Here is a 15,916-nt window from a genome sequence, read left to right as displayed (position 1 = left end):
TCTATCTATCTATCATCTATCTCTATCTATCTATCTCTCTATCTCTACCTCTATATCTATCTATCTATCATCTATCTATATATCTATATCATCTCTATCTCTATCATCTCTATCTCTATCTATCTATCTATCTATCTATCTATCTATCTATCTATCTATCTATCTATCTATCTATCTATCTATCTATCTATCTATCTATCTATCTATGCATCCCAGCCTCACATGCCAATCATGTATCCTCTGTGAAAGTCTGTGAAAGTCACATTTAATGCATTTGCCAAAACTGGTTTGCTAAAAGATCTTTGCAGTTCTTAACGTTTCTAGCTTATTAGGCTCCGCTGTTTAAAAAGATAACTCCATTTACATTTTTATTTACCTTTGAGGGAGAAAATAACCTTCACAAATTATACATAATTGGCATAATGCCAGTAAAAAAAGGATCTAACCAAGAAATGCTAGGCCTGGGGATAAGTTTCTAATTCACCCCGCCCGAGTGTTGAATGCTGAATGAAAGTTGTGTTTTTTTACTGTTTATTTTAGTCACATACTGTTTTTGTGTTATATTGCACTTCCCCTTTCCCTACGAATGTAAGCCGCCCTGAGTCCCCTCAGGGAAAAGGGCGGCCTATAAATCCCAATAAATACAAATACAAATGATAGGAAACAAAGCATGATCATAACTGCAGGGAGAAAAAACTGAAAGCAGCCGTAAAGTGAGATTTGGACATTAAGTGTGAAACCTACTGGGTCAGGCTGGACAGCCTCTCAGGGTCCCTTTACTTCTGTATTAAAAGCCACATAGGCAGAGTTGGAGCTTGCAAAAGAACAGGAAGCCAGTGCCTAACCACAAGATGTCCCTATGTCAAAAGCCTATGTCAAAACCCATGTCAAAAGTCCAAGGTTCAATTAAAAGTTCGTTAATGACACGTACTCGATAAACAAAAGGAGAAGTAAGACCCCCATCTCCTTATAAGGCTTTCCCCTCAAGGAAACCACTAAGAAATGTGTTAAGTATTTCCGTGTTGCAATGCTTTTAGGAATGTATAAGAACGCCTGCTTCGATAATTAAGGTTGTTCAGAACTTGCAATGTTAGCCATGGGTAGCTTTCTGAACCTGGCTGCCAAAGAAACTTGCCTTGAAGTCTAACGCCTGTCATTTTCTGCAACAGAAATGTTTTCCAAAATAAGATATTTTTAATATTACCTTGAACCATGAGATGGGCGGCAAATTAATTTGATAATAATCTTTGAACTAAAATTCAGGGAAAGTAATATAAATAACAACTCTTGAGCAAAAGGAGCCATCCAAAAAAAAAAAAAAGAGAGAGGCTGCTTTCTTCTCACCCTTTCATTCTCTTTAAAATCCCTTCTTTCTGCCCCAAAATAATGAATGTTTATTCAAACAATGTTGATTTAGCTCTCCAAGGCAATTGTGGTTTTCATAGAACAGTTGGCCGCATATATAACAAACACACATCAACCTGAAATTTCGCCCACAAATTAAAAAGCTGGCTGGTTTGCAGATAGGGAAAGTAGCCTGTAATGAGTGACCTTTTCAACCAAGTTGATATTCCTCGATTAGGCTTGCATTCTGCTGCTGGGGGATTGTGTATTTATTTAGCCAGGCTGTATTCACAGCTGTGCTGGGTTCCTTTCAGCATCCGAGCAGCTTAACGGGTTTAATGAACTGTTCCATTCGATAAAAAGCTTTTACGGTGCCTTTGATTTCTTTCTCAGCAGATTAAAAAAAAAAATAGACGTGTCTACGGGCTTCCTTGATGTAAAAATAATTTTAAAAAAACAACGCTTTTTAAGAGATTTCCACTTGCTGACTTTTCCAAAGTCCAGAATAAACACCTTCAGAATTCTGGGATAATGCAATTTGTAGTGTTGCCCCCACCCACCCAAACTCTGTTCCTATATATCATTAATGCAAATACCAGGAACAACACAAAGCCAGGGTAAATGATGTTTGCCTTGAATTGAGTCTCTTCGTAGGAAATGTTTGTGTGAACCATGTGGCTCTTTCACAGCAGCCCAGAGACTGAGAAAATTAGGGCTTTATGATAGCAAAAGCGATCCCTCCTTTATTGCTGTCGCGCACACACACACAAACACAGACTTCAGGGCTGCAACTCCACAACACGATGACAACTTTGCTCCACGTCTCATCCCAGAGAATCTGAAATGCATCTGATTGGTGTTCCGGTTGTTCTTTTTTGTCCATTCTTCTCTCTAGCTGCAGCAAGGCAGATCTCCTTTTGGCTGCCCCGGCCCTGATTTTTTTTTTATCCCTTTCTGTGCAAAATGCAACAGCTTTTGTATGCCAACTGGGACTTATCGGATCTAATGTTTAAAAAGATCCGAAGGCAGAAGCAGCAGAGGAAGAAGTGAGCCGGGCTGGGATCAGATGTTTCAGATATTGCTCCAGAGGCGATTTTAGAAAACTGCCCGGTGTCTCTTCTTGGCTTTTGATGACACCCCCTTTGGCGTTGGGAGATGACAGCGGGGGGTCTGTAGGTAAGTCAGGGACCAGCTTTGTTTGGGGGGGTCTTCCAAAGACCTAATCTCCCTTGTCGCTCCTCTGACAAGGAGGAGCCGAGATGGCGCAGTGGTTAGGGTGCAGTACTGCAGGCCACTTCAGCTGACTGCTATCTGCAGTTCAGCGGTTCTAATCTCCCCGGCTCAAGGTTGACTCAGCCTTCCATCCTTCCGAGGTGGGTGAAATGAGGACCCAGATTGTGGGGGCGATATGCTGACTCTGTAAACCGCTTAGAGAGGGCTGAAAGCCCTATGAAGCGGTATATAAGTCTAACTGCTATTGCTATTGCTATTGCTATTTATTTTCCAAACTCGAGGGTGCTATTCTCAGCTCTTGCTTTCACAAGACTAAATGTCGCAATGGGCGTCCCTTTCTGATAGGAGAGAATATTTGTAGCTCAGGGATGGACTGAGGGCTGGTAGTCATGATGTTAACTAGATTGGTTTGTAATGTTTTCTTGTCTGCGAGAAAATAACCCAGCTCAGAAAACGAAAAGCATTTATCTTCCTCCACCTCCTCCCAAACCCCACACCCTTCTAGCACTGATGATGTTATCTACTTTGATAATGAGATGTCTGCAAGAAAATAACCAAAGTCTGAAAGCACCAAGGACCCTACAGTCTCCCTCCATTCTGCAAACCTCAGTCCCTTCTGGCAGTGATGATGTTACTGAATTTTGGTCATGAAGGGTCTGCAAGAAAACAAGCTCGAGAGAGCATCAAGGACCCCAGTCCTCCTCCCCCTCCCTCTCTTCCTCCTTTCTAGTTTATTCGGCTGCAGTACCAATTTCCTTAGCTCAATCCTTTCCCATGTCTTTTATTTAGCTTTTTAACCTTCCCAGGAGGGCAAAACCCCACTTATCTAGTTTCTTTCTTGGCTGAGCTATGCCACCATTGTACAGTATACCTCCCGTCCATCAAAAAGCAGCAAGCATATTGCGTGACATCCACTGCTTCCCTCTGCCTGGCATCACCCCAAGATCCAAGTACAGCAGGGGGTCTCCAACCTTGGCAACTTAAAAGACGTGGCTGGCTGACGGATTCTGGGAGTTGAAACTCACAAGTCTTAAGAGTTGACAAGGTAAGAGACCCCTGAAAGAGAGGACAAGGAAATGTCTAAAACTACGGAAGCCGTAAATGGATGTGAGGTCCATGGGCTGTAACAGGCAGTGCGGCAATGGCTGATCATGCGGAGGAAGGAATAAAAACCCACAAACCAAAGCATCAAGGCTGGAAACCCCAAACTTGTGGAATACTTCCCAGACCTGATTTGCGGGCCCGTCTCCTCTTTCTGGGTTTCTCTCTCTTCCTCCTTCCTCTACAAACCCCACTCCCTTAAACACTGATGAGATTAACTAGTTGGGTTCATGAAAAATGTCCACCAAGCTCAGAGAGCACTAAGGACCCCGAAAGACAGCACCTTATGTTTCCTTCCTGTACATGTGGATGATTTAAATGTTTCTGATTCACAGACTTGGGTAACGCAAGCAAGAATGACGGAGAAACCCGGCGGAATTCCCAGCGGCGTATTCTCCTCTTCCCCCAACCCCATTTCACCAAGACTTCCTTTCCTCAAGCATGGAAGGTGACGGGAGAACGATCTGCAGAGTTCCAGAAACCGGAAGGGAAGAGCCGGAGTCCAAATGGCCCCACTCCTGTGATGGATAGCATGGAGAATTCATCCTTCGTTAGTCTGCCTCAGTGCCCTCTAACCGCTGCGACCTCCCGGCCTACCGTGCACATCCCCTATTTGCTGAGCGACAGCCTGACCGCTCTCCTGTCCATCGCGGGCAACCTGTTCATCTGTGCGGTCATCTTGCGGAACAGGAAGTTGCGTTCCACCGTCACCAACTATTTCCTGCTCTCGCTGGCTGTGGCGGACCTCTTGGTGGGGGCAGTGGTCATCCCCTGTGCCCAGTTCACCGATGTGGGGCTGCCCCAGTCCAGGCCCCAGCTGTGTCTCCTGATGCTTTGCTTGCTCCTGATGTTCACCCAAGCCTCCGTCTTCGGGCTGCTAGCCATCGCTGTGGAGAGATACGTCTCCATCCTGAAGCCCTTCCAGTACCAGTCGCTGCTAAGTCCTCGCAATTCCCTGCTGGTGATTGCGGCTTGTTGGCTGATGTCCATCTTCACCAGCTTGATCCCTCTGATGGGCTGGCACGACCCCCTGCCCCCCAGCAGGGAGTGCCTTTTCAACAGCATCATCACCAACGCCTACATGGTCTACTTCAACTTCATGATGTGCATGTTGGCCCCGTTGGGGGTCATGCTGATGCTGTACGGGCGCATCTTCTTGGAGGCCAGGCGTCAGATCCGCAAAGTGGCCGAAGGGGAGGTCAACATCAGCGCTCAGAAGAGGCGCCGGATCATAGCCCGCAAGGAGATGCGGATGGCCACTTCGCTCTTCATCATCCTCTTCTTCTTCATTCTGTGCTGGCTGCCTCTCCACATTCTCAACACCGTCATGCTCCTCTGCCCCACCTGTTGCATCCCCAGTCAGCTGATCCTGGCCACCATCATCCTCTCCCACGCCAATTCTGCCATCAACCCGGTGGTTTACGTCTTCCGTGTGCGATCCTTCCGAGACGCCCTCGAAAGCACCCTGGTCTGCATCTGTGGTTCCGGCCAACTCTCCGCGCTTGGGACGACGCCCGCCAACACTGTAGAACCGCCGCCACTTCATAACACTTTCCTGCCAGGCAAGTGAACTTAAAAATTCCGGCGCTTGGGTGGAACTGTTCAAACCATTGTTCAAATCGGAAAGAAAACACCAGAGCCATTAATCTTCTCTCCACAAGAGGGGGCAGGAAGACCTGGAAATATTATTTTTGCTGTGGTAGCTATGAAGGAAAAAAAACCCTGAGCATCAGCCAATGACCTACCAACTTACAGCTCACTGCCTAATTATTTTTCAAGATTATACCAGGAACGCTAGACTGGACCCACTTCCCCAGAACTAAGTAGAGACTTCTTGGGAAACTAAACATTTGCTTTCTGGATCGCGTAGCTGTTGATGACTTGCGTTTGCTAAGCAGGTGCCGAGTAAGGACATGTTGTAAGACAGGGGTCTCCAACCTTGGCTATTTTTAAGACTGGTGAACTTCAACTCCCAGAATTCCTTGCAAGGCTGGCTGAGGAATTCTGGGCGCTGAAGTCCACAAGTCTTAAAGTTGCCAAAGTTGGAGAACCCTGTTCTACCACTGACTAAATGGCAAACCCTGCTACTGATCTCATCATTGTGCAAAGTAAAGACAACAATTTGTGTGTCACTTCCAGAAATGCAGAAATACTTCTCCATATTTCTATCTTTGTTCCTCCATGTGTGATGAAAAGACTGTAGGGCACCTCAACCAGACTCCTGCCAAGACCTTCTAGAAAAGTAATCTGTCCCCATACAGAATTTCTCCCCATGGGACCATAGGATTTTGCTCGATGTATCCAGCTAAGTTGTTCCCTGGGAGATAATGGATATTTTAAATGTGTTTTTAATGCAATGGTGATGTCCCAAAAGACATAACCAATGGATGCATGAAGTGGTAAAAAGATCTGATATCAGAGCAATATGAAGACGCTTTCAGAGGCTGGGGAAGAATGAACATTGCACCGAGCTTGGGCGGAATAAAAGAATGACCCCCTGGGCCTAAGGAGTGAGCTCTTGCTAACCTGTTGGGTGGAAAAGGCGCTTATGGCAGGACAGACAACACACTGTGGAAAAGAAAGTAGGAAAAAGTATCAGGGAATTGCGGGACCTTGAGGAATTCTAGTATAAATTGCTTTTTTTCCTCTTACACACACATTCATACTGAAGAAAAGCTTTAACCTTCAATTTGGGTACAAATATTGTATTCTTACAACACGTCAAATCTTAAATCTTTTATGGTTTTAAATTTACGTCAGTTTTATTTTTCATTGCTATCCAACTCCAATTGACTTTTGTGACTATGTGTTAGGGTTAAATTAACAGGTTACCATTTGTGTTAAATGTATGGTACGGTGACATCAGACTTCATACCAGACATAATAAATCTGTTCTCCACTCAAGCCCATGCGTATACTTGCTTACAGAATCAAAAACTCACATCAGTTGCTTTATTGCAAACAAGAAGTCACGTATTAAATCTGTGTTGCAGAAAATACGTAGTAATCAAACTGTGTGTGTGTGTGTGTGTGTGTGTGTGCGCGCGCGCGCGCTCCGGATTTAAACCAAGGGTCCCCAAACTTGGCAACTTTAAGACTTGTGGGCTTCAACTCCCAGAATTCTCCAGCATGCTGGCTAGAGAATTCTGGAAGTTGAAGTCCACAAGTCTTAAAGTTGCCAAGTTTGAAGATCTCTGATTTAAATCCTTGGCCTTTTGAGTGAATTGATTTTTACCATTTCCCTCCCTTGAGAGTTAGACAAATCCGCCTGGTATTTACCTAATTATTCCATTTTAGACTATTTCTTGCCTCACCACTTTCAGTCCTTAAAACAGGGGTGTGAAACTCAAGGCTCCTGGGACGGATCTGGCCCGTGATGTGTTCAGATCTGGGCTGCAGGGCCGTCCTGGGAACGTAAGGGTCCAGCCCGCATCGCTTTGGCCGGTCTACCCAGTGCGAAGAGGAAATATGCCAGCAGCTTAGGGAGAGGTGTTAAGCTGGCCATGCCCACCCAGTCGTCTTCACCCCCCAAGGTCAACCACAGCCCTGATGCGCGGTGAAATTGAGTTTGACGTCCCTGCCTCAAAGCTAGATATTTGGGGTCAGGATTAGGATAGTGTTTTTTTTTGGTTGGCGTTAGGGTTTGATCAGGGGTGTGATCCAAGGTGGCGCAGTGGTTAGAGTGCTGTATTGCAGGCCACTTCAGCTGACTGTGATCTGCAGTTCAGCGGTTCAAATCTCACCGGCTCAAGGTTGACTCAGCCTTCCAAGGTGGGTGAAATGAGGACCCAGACTGTGGGGGCGATATGCTGACTCTGTAAACCGCTTAGAGAGGGCTGAAAGCCCTATGAAGCGGTATATAAGTCTAACTGCTATTGCTATTGCTAGTGTGATGGTATTTAATGGAAAATGCTGGAATTAGAAAATAGATCCCTAAATATCCTTTCCTTACCAGAGGTATTTTAAAAAATCATTTTAAGGAGGCAAGAAGAGGGCATTCACAGGATTAAAAATACTTATTTTCTTTGAATCAAAACACATGTAGGCATGCATCTCAAACCTCTGGACAGAAAACTCTGGTCCCACTCAGCAAGAGACATCTGGTTGCAAAAATACTCTTCATTTGGTTTGATCCAAGAATTTTTAAAGTATGCTGCCTAACCAAGTAGTGAAGACATAAGAAGGCCAAAAGACTTGCCCTGTCAGAAATGTGATAAAATGGTACTGCCTCCAAGTACAAACAAGTTTTATCTAACATCTAATCATTGAACCGCACCAGATGGGAGAAACTCAGTTATTCATAAATAGAACTCTCCAACATCATGAAATACTGGGCAAAAGCGCCTGCACCAGCCAGCCCCAAAACACAAAAGCCATCCAACAAATTCAACAAAATGTTTATTCTGTAAAAAAAAAGGAAAATCATAACACCCACATGGAACATACTGAGGTGACGAGGGAATTTCATCTGTCAGCACGTGAGGGAGCTGCACACTTGTGACACAAGAAACATCTGAAAAGCAGTTGACTATATCCCCGCCTTAAAACTAAAGGCAACGGATTCCAGTCTTTTGAGATGACCTTAAACATGCCATCTTGACATTGGCAGGCTCGTGAGCCACCTTGGCCTCTTTTACTTGCCAGCAATAAGGGGATTCCTCAGCACTACAATGACCGAATCTCCTCGCAGGAACATCTTCGAGATGTAACGGTCTTTGTTGACCGGCTTGGACTTCTTCTTGCCTTTCCCACTCTTGGGCACCTCGGTCCACATCTCCTTGACGTTCTCCAACACCATGTTGCAGTGCCTGGTGATGGAAGGAAGTGCCTGGTGTTACACAGAGACAAGATTCCCCGAGCGGCTTCTGGCAAATCCCCAACAACCCTGGAAGAGGTTCCGAGAGAGGTAGATCCCCACAGAATTCAAGGCTAAAAAAAAATATTCCGATCTGAAAATGGAACTTTGAATCTGCTGCACAAGATGTTTATATACCGGTGTTTATATACTACCTGCTGGCAGCTACTTAAAGGAGTTATGAGCTTTTCTTGGGAATTCATGATAAACGTATTATTGCAGTCCATAGGAATCCCATCCGAGCCCAGGAAAAGCCCCTCTTCTTTAAAGCAGGGGTCTCCAACCTTAGCAACTTTAAGACTTATGGACTTCAATTTCCAGAATTCCGCAGGATTCCTTTGCTGGCTGAGGAATTCTGAGAGTTGAAGTCTACAGGATTTAAAGTTGCCAAGGTTGGAGACCCCTGATTTAAGGAGCCACTGAGAGTTGTGTACTGGCTACGCTGGATCAAAGCACCTTTACTTCTCGGGATCCCCGCATACAGACAGTCGACTTACGACCACAACAGAGGACAAAATTTCCATTGCTAAGGAAGTCGGTTCCACCACAAAACCATGTTCGACTAAAGCGCGCTCGATGAAACCGCGTAGCTGACGTCATCACAGTGCGACGAAAAAAGCACGCTGTAAACGCTAAAGCTAAAATTAACCCCTAAACCTAACCCCCCTAAACCTAACCCTAAACCTAACCCTTAACCTAACCCTTAACCTAATCCTAACCCTTAACCTAACCCTAACCCTTAACCTAACCCTTACCTTAACTTGAATCGGCTTGCTTTCAAAGCGCTATTTAAAGCGCCCTTTTTTCTCCGCGGTCGCTGTTGTCGCCCTGCTGATGACGTCAGCGACGCGGTTTAATCGGGCGCGCTTTAGTGGAGCGCGGTTTTGTCGTGCCACGAAGGAAGTCAAGTGGTAAAGTGAGTTGTGCTCCCTTTTTATGGCCTCTTTTGCCATGGTTAAGTGAATTAGTTGTAGTTGTTAAACGAATCATGTTGTAGCTAAGCAAATCTGGGTTCCTCCAACGACTTTGCTTGTCAGAAGTCAACTGGGAAGGTTACAATTGGTGAACAGGTGACCCTGGGGCAGTGCAACTGTCGTAAGTACTTGCCAGTTGCCAATCACCCAAATTCTGATTCAAATTCTGACCACGGGATGCTGCAATGGTCATAAGAGTGAAAAACAGTCCTAAGTCACTTTTTTCATTGTAATTTTGCCATTGTAACTTCAAATGGTCATTAAACAAATGGTTGTAAGTTGAGGACCCCTAGTTCAGCTCGTTCTGAATAAGAAACCTTAAATGAACCAGAAGACTCCAGAATTGCTTCACTAAAAATATAAACAAATCCCACAGATAATCTTCTGACGGATTGGAAGCATGCTGAGGTGAGAGCCTACCTATCAAAGGCCTTGACACGTCCCAGAAGCTTCTTGTTATTGCGACAATTGATGAGCACCTGGGTGTTATTTTTAACGGATTGTGTGAGCACCGACAGAGGCCCTGTGTTGAATTCCTCCTCCTCCCGCTTTTGCAGTTCTTCGGGGGTCATCTCACTTTTGGGCTTGTTTAAGAGGCTCCTAAAAAAAAAATGAAAATAAAGGAAAATAAATACATAATGTTAGATTTTCGGGTTATGTCCTAACTTAAACCTAAAAAAAATGAAAAGAAAGGAAAATAAATACATAATGTTAGATTTTGGGGTTATGTCCTAACTTAAACCTTTAACTGGATGAAAATAAGCTCTCTTAGTAGCCCCATATTTCTTTTTTACAAAGTATTTTAACAAATTATTGGGTGGGAATTCAGTAGATAAATCACGCCTCCTGTTCGGACCATCACCACGAGGGGGAATGAAAAGCAAAGTCTCCTATTCATTTCTCCTAATAATTCTGCAACAGAAAAGCACCGACTCCTAGTCTGCACTAATTTAGAACAATTACCATCACGATGCTGCGTGTGTAAATCAGTGTTTCTCAACCTTGGCGACTTTAAGTTCTGTGGACTTCAACTCCCAGAATCCCCCAGCCAGCACAGCTGGCTGGGGGATTCTGGGAGTTGAAGTCCACAGAACTTAAAGTCGCCAAGGTTGAGAAACACTGGTGTAAATCACCGGACTACAAATATAAACCTGTTATTCAGAATATAACAGAAAGTTATTACTGCTATTCGCCTACTTAGAGAGTCACTGCTCTCCAGTTTCCAACTACAAAGATACACACTCATTTTATATCTTGGGGGGGGGGCATAAAGCGAGAGGAGGGGCTCCTTCCCTACTCCAGGAGGGAGCATTTTTTCGAGAGGGGCGCCTATTCCAAGATTTACGGTAAGGGCCGAGAAGAAGCTTCTATGGACATTTTTACACACGCAGAAAACACACAAACACACACACACACAGAGACAACCCCGTTTTCCTCCCGCCCCCGCCCCCCAACCTCCGTCCAGCGCCCCCTCATCTCTCCCTCCCGCCTTCCTCACATGACGCCGCTGTGATGGATCCGCCGCTCGTTTGAGAAACGACTCCGGCGCGGTGAGAAAGGAACACTTTCCGCTTCCGGGCTAAACAGAGGGCGCGCATGCGTGAATGCAAAGGGGAGAGAGAGAGAGAGAGAGAGAGAGAGAGAAGGAGGGGGTTAGGCTCACCCTGGCGGTCGCTGCAGCAACGGCGACGGCGAGCCCAGCGGGTCAAAACAAAAACAAAACAAAACCGACACGCAATGGGGGGTTTTTTTTTCCCCTACCGCGCATGCGCCGGAGGGATCTGTTTATCTAGGGGGTCTTGCTGAGGCGACGTGGGGAGCGCGAAGGGTCCACGCGGGAAAACAAGAGGCGAAATGGAAAATAGCTTGCTTTTTTTTTTACTTCATTTGCTCCCATCCTGGCTGAAACTGACTGGACTGATTGGCTACAACAACAACCCTGCGCTGTAGGCCCTCAGGGTCTTATGAGAGACCCACGACTGAGTGGGGTTTTCCAACCTGGGCCTCCTCAGGCCTTAAGTCTTTGGGGCCAAGAACCAAAGCCTCAAGCAACTGTGTCCCTCCCCTCCACCTCCCCCCCCCTCCCGGTCAAATTAGCCCTCCCCCCCCCCCTCCATGGCACATGGGGAGATGGATGAATTATTTATGGCACATTTATTGCCTAAGACGGCGTACGGAGGCTCCCTCTGCCAGTTTTCCCCCCTGCGAGGTGGGCCTGGGCCGAAGGAAAAGCACCAGCTAAAAAAAAAGCCAGCCGGCTACTTTCCCCACGCCCCGAGGGAGGATTCGAACTCAGGGCCTCGAAAGTTCCCAGGCCCAGCAACTTCCCTGGGATGCTGGACTAGCTGAAGAAGCCGCTGGGGCGTCCCTGCCTTGTCGACAGAATGGCCCTTTCGATGGACCCCCCCCCACCCACCCCCCACCCCAAACCAATCCTGGATGGAGACCCCAGCCTGGTGGCTTCTCTCTCTCTCTCTCTTCCCTTCGATTCTTCCTTCGCTTCAGCTCTGAAGTCCAGCTCTGCATTTCCACTCTCGGACGTCGGAGGAAAGAGTGGGAAAGAGGGGCCTGACCCCCTGCTACCCCCCCACTTTGAGAAAAAAAACGAGGAGGCCGGAGCTGATCTACTAATGCCGTGGAAGGATCTTTTCAACACAGCAACCGAAGAGCGATTTGAGGTTTCTATTGGGGGTTTCTTTAATCTCACTGTTTGGTTGATATTTACAAATAACTCGAGGCCGCAGGCGTACCTAACAACAGGTAGTCCTCGACTTACGACCACAATGGAACCCAGGTTTTCCATTCCTAAGTGGAAGACAGTTCAGAGGACTTTGTTCCCCATTTACAACCTTTCTTGACACAGTCATTAAGTGGATCACTGCAGTGGTTAAATTAGTAACACAGTTAAGTGAATCTGGCTTCCCCTTAGACTATTGCAGTTAGACTTAGACTTATATAGCGCTTCATAGGGCTTTCAGCCCTCTCTAAGCGGTTTACAGAGTCAGCATATTGCCCCCAACAACAATCTGGGTCCTCATTATGCTAGTCAGAAGGTTGCAGAAGGGGATCGCATGACCTCAGGACACCGCAACCGTCATAAATATGAACCAATTGCTAAGTGCCTGAATTTTGATCTTGTGACCCATAGGGATGCTGCAACGGTCATAAGTGTGAAACATGGTCCTAATTCACTTTTTTCCCAATGCTGTTGTTACTTTGAACCAGAGGTGGGTTACTCCTGGTTCAGCCCGGATTGGGCGAACGGGTAGTAGTGGTGGTGGGGAGCGCCCGCACAAGCGAACCAGTAGTACGAAAAATTGAAACCCACCACTGCTTTGAACAGTGACTAAATGAACTGTTATAAGGTGAGGACTAGCTGTACAACTTTTCTCATTCGCTTTTTTTAAGAATATGGGATGGTGCAGAAGAAGCTTTTCTGGCCTCAAAACCTAAATGGGCCAGGCCTGATTAGAACCTGGCCAAAAGACCCTCGAAAGGGTTGAAAACCTGGAGTGGGAAAATTGAGAAAACAGTCCATAAAAAGGCCATAGCAAATGTTCCTTCCCTGTGTTGCGCAGAAATGACGTGTGTAACTTGTCACTAAGAGTCAGGTTGAACTCAGGGACAACTCTTGTCTTTTTCAGCTGTCAGTGCACACAATACGTTGTCATTTTAAAATAAACAGAGTTGCCAAAACATTTGCCAGGCATAGAAACCATAAACAGGTAGGCAGGGATTATCCATTGGGCTGGAACGCAGCGAAAGAAAATAGTTTGTATTCATCCTTAAGCACAAAGGAAGGAACTCTGGAAAAAAAAAACCAAAAGATGGGATGAGGGTGAGGAATCTGACCTTAAAGCCAGGATTTTGGCCATCTGGGGCTCGAGGGGTGTAGAAAACAATATCTATCTGCATTTTTCATATTATACATAATCCTTGAGTTACAACACTTCATATACTGACCTTTCGAAGTCACAGCAGCACTGAAAAAGGTGAATTATGACTGTTTTAAATAATTACGACTGTTACAGCATCCCCACAGTCACATAATCAAAATTCAGATGCTTGGCAGCTGACTCATACTTATTCAATACAATACAATAGCAGAGTTGGAAGGGACCTTGGAGGTCTTCTAGTCCAACCCCCTGCCTAGGCAGGAAACCTTATACCGTTTCAGACAAATGGCTATCCAACATCTTCTTAAAGACTTCCAGGGTTTGGGCATTCACAACTTTTGGACGGAAATTGTTCCACTGCTTAATTGTCTTCACTGCCAGGAAACTTCTCCTCAGTTCTAAGTTGCTTCTCTCCTTGATTAGTTTCCACCCATTGCTTCTTGTCCTGCCCTCAGGTGCTTTGGAGAATAGCTTGACTCCCTCTTCTTTGGGGCAGCCCCTGAGATATCAAAAGACTGCTATCATGTCTCCCCTAGTCCTTCTTCTCATCAAACTAGACATACCCAGTTCCTGCAACCATTCCTCATATGTTTTAGTCTCCAGTCCCCTAATCCTCTTTGTTGCTCTTCTCTGCACTCTTTCTAGAGTCTCCACATCTTTTCTACATCCTGGCGACCAAAACTGGATGCAGGATTTCAGGTATGGCCTCATCAAGGCATTATAAAGTGGTATTAACACATGATCTTGATTCTCTCCTTCTGTTTATGCAGCCTAGAGCTGTGTTGGCTTTTTTGGCAGCTGCTGCCCACGGCTGGCTCATATTTCAATGGTTGTCCACTAGGACTCCAAGATCCCTCTCACAGTTACTACTGTTGAGCAAGGTACCACCTATACTGTACCTGTGCATTTTGGTTTTCCTTACCTAAATGTAGAACCTGACTCTCTTCACCGTTGAATTTCATTTTATTAGATAGTGCCCAATGTTCAGCTTTGCGACAGTTGTGATGGTTATGACGGTTGCAATGCCCCTGGGATCAATCTTTTGCTATCTTCTGACCAGCAAAATCAATGGGGAAACCAGAAACTTGTACCATCCCAATCAAATGGTTTTTCCGTTTATTGAAAACTCCCATTGTTGCAGCCCCCACAACCTCTGGAGGCAAACTATTCTACGGAGGAGTTGTTCTCAGTGTCAGAAAATTTCTCCTTAGTTCTAGGTTGGATCACTCCTGGATAAGTTTCCATCCATTCCTCCTTGTCTTGTCCTCTGGTGCTTTGGGGAATAAATCAATCCCTCCTCTTCTCTATGACAGCCGCTTAAGTGATGGAAGAATATTTACAGAAATCAGGCTCAAATAGACTAGCCTAAGTTGTGAATGTCTTGTTTGAAAGAGAAAAATAAATTAGGAGGAGCTTAATAGTCACATTTCTGGTTTACACATTTTTAATCAAAGGCAGGAACCATTGAAATTGTTAGGCACCAGTCAAGATTGGGGGTATTTGCCTTTTGACCCTCCCAGCAATTCTAAAAACACCGGAAGGGCCAGTGAATTTAAGCGAGAGTAACTAATACACTGGTAGTTCGAAAAGGATTTCACTCCTATTAAATAAGGCAGCCTTACCCAATTAACCAGTGGAGTATTTTGCCTCTGGAAGTTGTGGCCCCTCCATCATCCCTGGAGGTTTTAAAGAAGAGATCGGACAGGCCTTTGTCTGGAATGGTAGCAGGTTTCCTGCTTGAGCAGGGGGTTGGACTAGAAGACCTCCAAGGACCCTTCCGTGATTCTGTTATTCTATAATCCTAAAACATTTAATTGATGGAGCGGCTTCCCTCCAGAAGTTGTGGAGGTTTTTTTAAGAAGAGAGCGGACAAGCATTTGTCTGAAATGATGGTACAGGGTCTCCTGATTAAGCAGGGGGTTCGACTATGTCCCGTCGGTAACTGAGAGAAAGGGGCCGAGTTATTTTCCAAAGCCCCCCGAAGGCCAGGCAAGGAGTAATGGATGGAAACTGACCGAGGAGAGATTCAACCTAGAAATAAGGAGGGATTTTCTGACAGTGAGAACAATCAACCCGTGGAAGAGAAGTTGTGGGAGCTTCATCCCTGGAGGCTTTCAAGAAGAGACAGGAAAACTATTTGTTCAAAATGGTTTAGGATTCCCTGCCCTGAGCAGGGGGTTGGACTAGAGGACCTCCTGGGCCCCTTTCCAACTCTTATTCTGTAAGATGAGACCAAGTGGGCTTTCTCAAGGGGTCCAAGGAGGAATCCCATGGTGGCCTCTTGTGGACAGTGGTCAGATAGCAGTTAGACTTATATACCGCTTCATAGGGCTTTCAGCCCTCTCTAAGCGGTTTTACAGAGTCAGCATATTGCCCCCAACAACAATCCGAGCCCCTCCCAGAATTTCCCCTTCCTATATTCCCCTTGGCCCCCTTTCTGGAATTCTGCAACCCCAAAACAAAGCCTCTCCCCCCCCCACCACCTCGACCACCAGTTGTATCCTTGAATGTTT

The 15,916-nt window shown here is 45.7% G+C and overlaps 2 protein-coding genes across 2 annotated transcripts; one reads left to right on the top strand and one right to left on the bottom strand.

Moving 5' to 3' along the window:
• Positions 1 to 4,210: 4,210 nt before the first annotated feature.
• On the top strand, positions 4,211 to 5,248 carry LOC116515537 (adenosine receptor A1-like). The gene has a single exon (XM_032227648.1). The coding sequence runs from the start codon at positions 4,211 to 4,213 to the stop codon at positions 5,246 to 5,248; it is 1,038 nt and encodes a 345-aa protein (XP_032083539.1).
• A 2,811-nt stretch (positions 5,249 to 8,059) lies between these two features.
• SNRPD2 (small nuclear ribonucleoprotein D2 polypeptide) lies at positions 8,060 to 11,111 on the bottom strand. Its single transcript, XM_032227360.1, has 3 exons — positions 11,006 to 11,111; positions 9,928 to 10,107; positions 8,060 to 8,486 (listed from the first exon to the last, which is right to left on the bottom strand). Coding segments are annotated over exons 1-3 (357 nt in total). The 5' UTR covers positions 11,008 to 11,111; the 3' UTR covers positions 8,060 to 8,311.
• Positions 11,112 to 15,916: the final 4,805 nt, after the last annotated feature.

This window comes from Thamnophis elegans, chromosome 12 (genome assembly GCF_009769535.1).
Source record: "Thamnophis elegans isolate rThaEle1 chromosome 12, rThaEle1.pri, whole genome shotgun sequence".
In the NCBI taxonomy this organism is placed as follows: Eukaryota; Metazoa; Chordata; class Lepidosauria; order Squamata; family Colubridae; genus Thamnophis; species Thamnophis elegans.
Note: the sequence above shows the minus strand (reverse complement) of the source record. Positions and strands in the feature narration are given on the sequence as shown.

Coding starts and splice junctions, on each gene's coding strand:
- LOC116515537 (XM_032227648.1), top strand. CDS start 4,211: ATGGAGAATTCATCCTTCGTTAGTCTGCCTCAGTGCCCTCTAACCGCT.
- SNRPD2 (XM_032227360.1), bottom strand. Junction 8,487..9,927: donor CGTGTCAAGGCCTTTGATAG/GTAGGCTCTCAC, acceptor TTCCATCACCAG/GCACTGCAACATGGTGTTGG.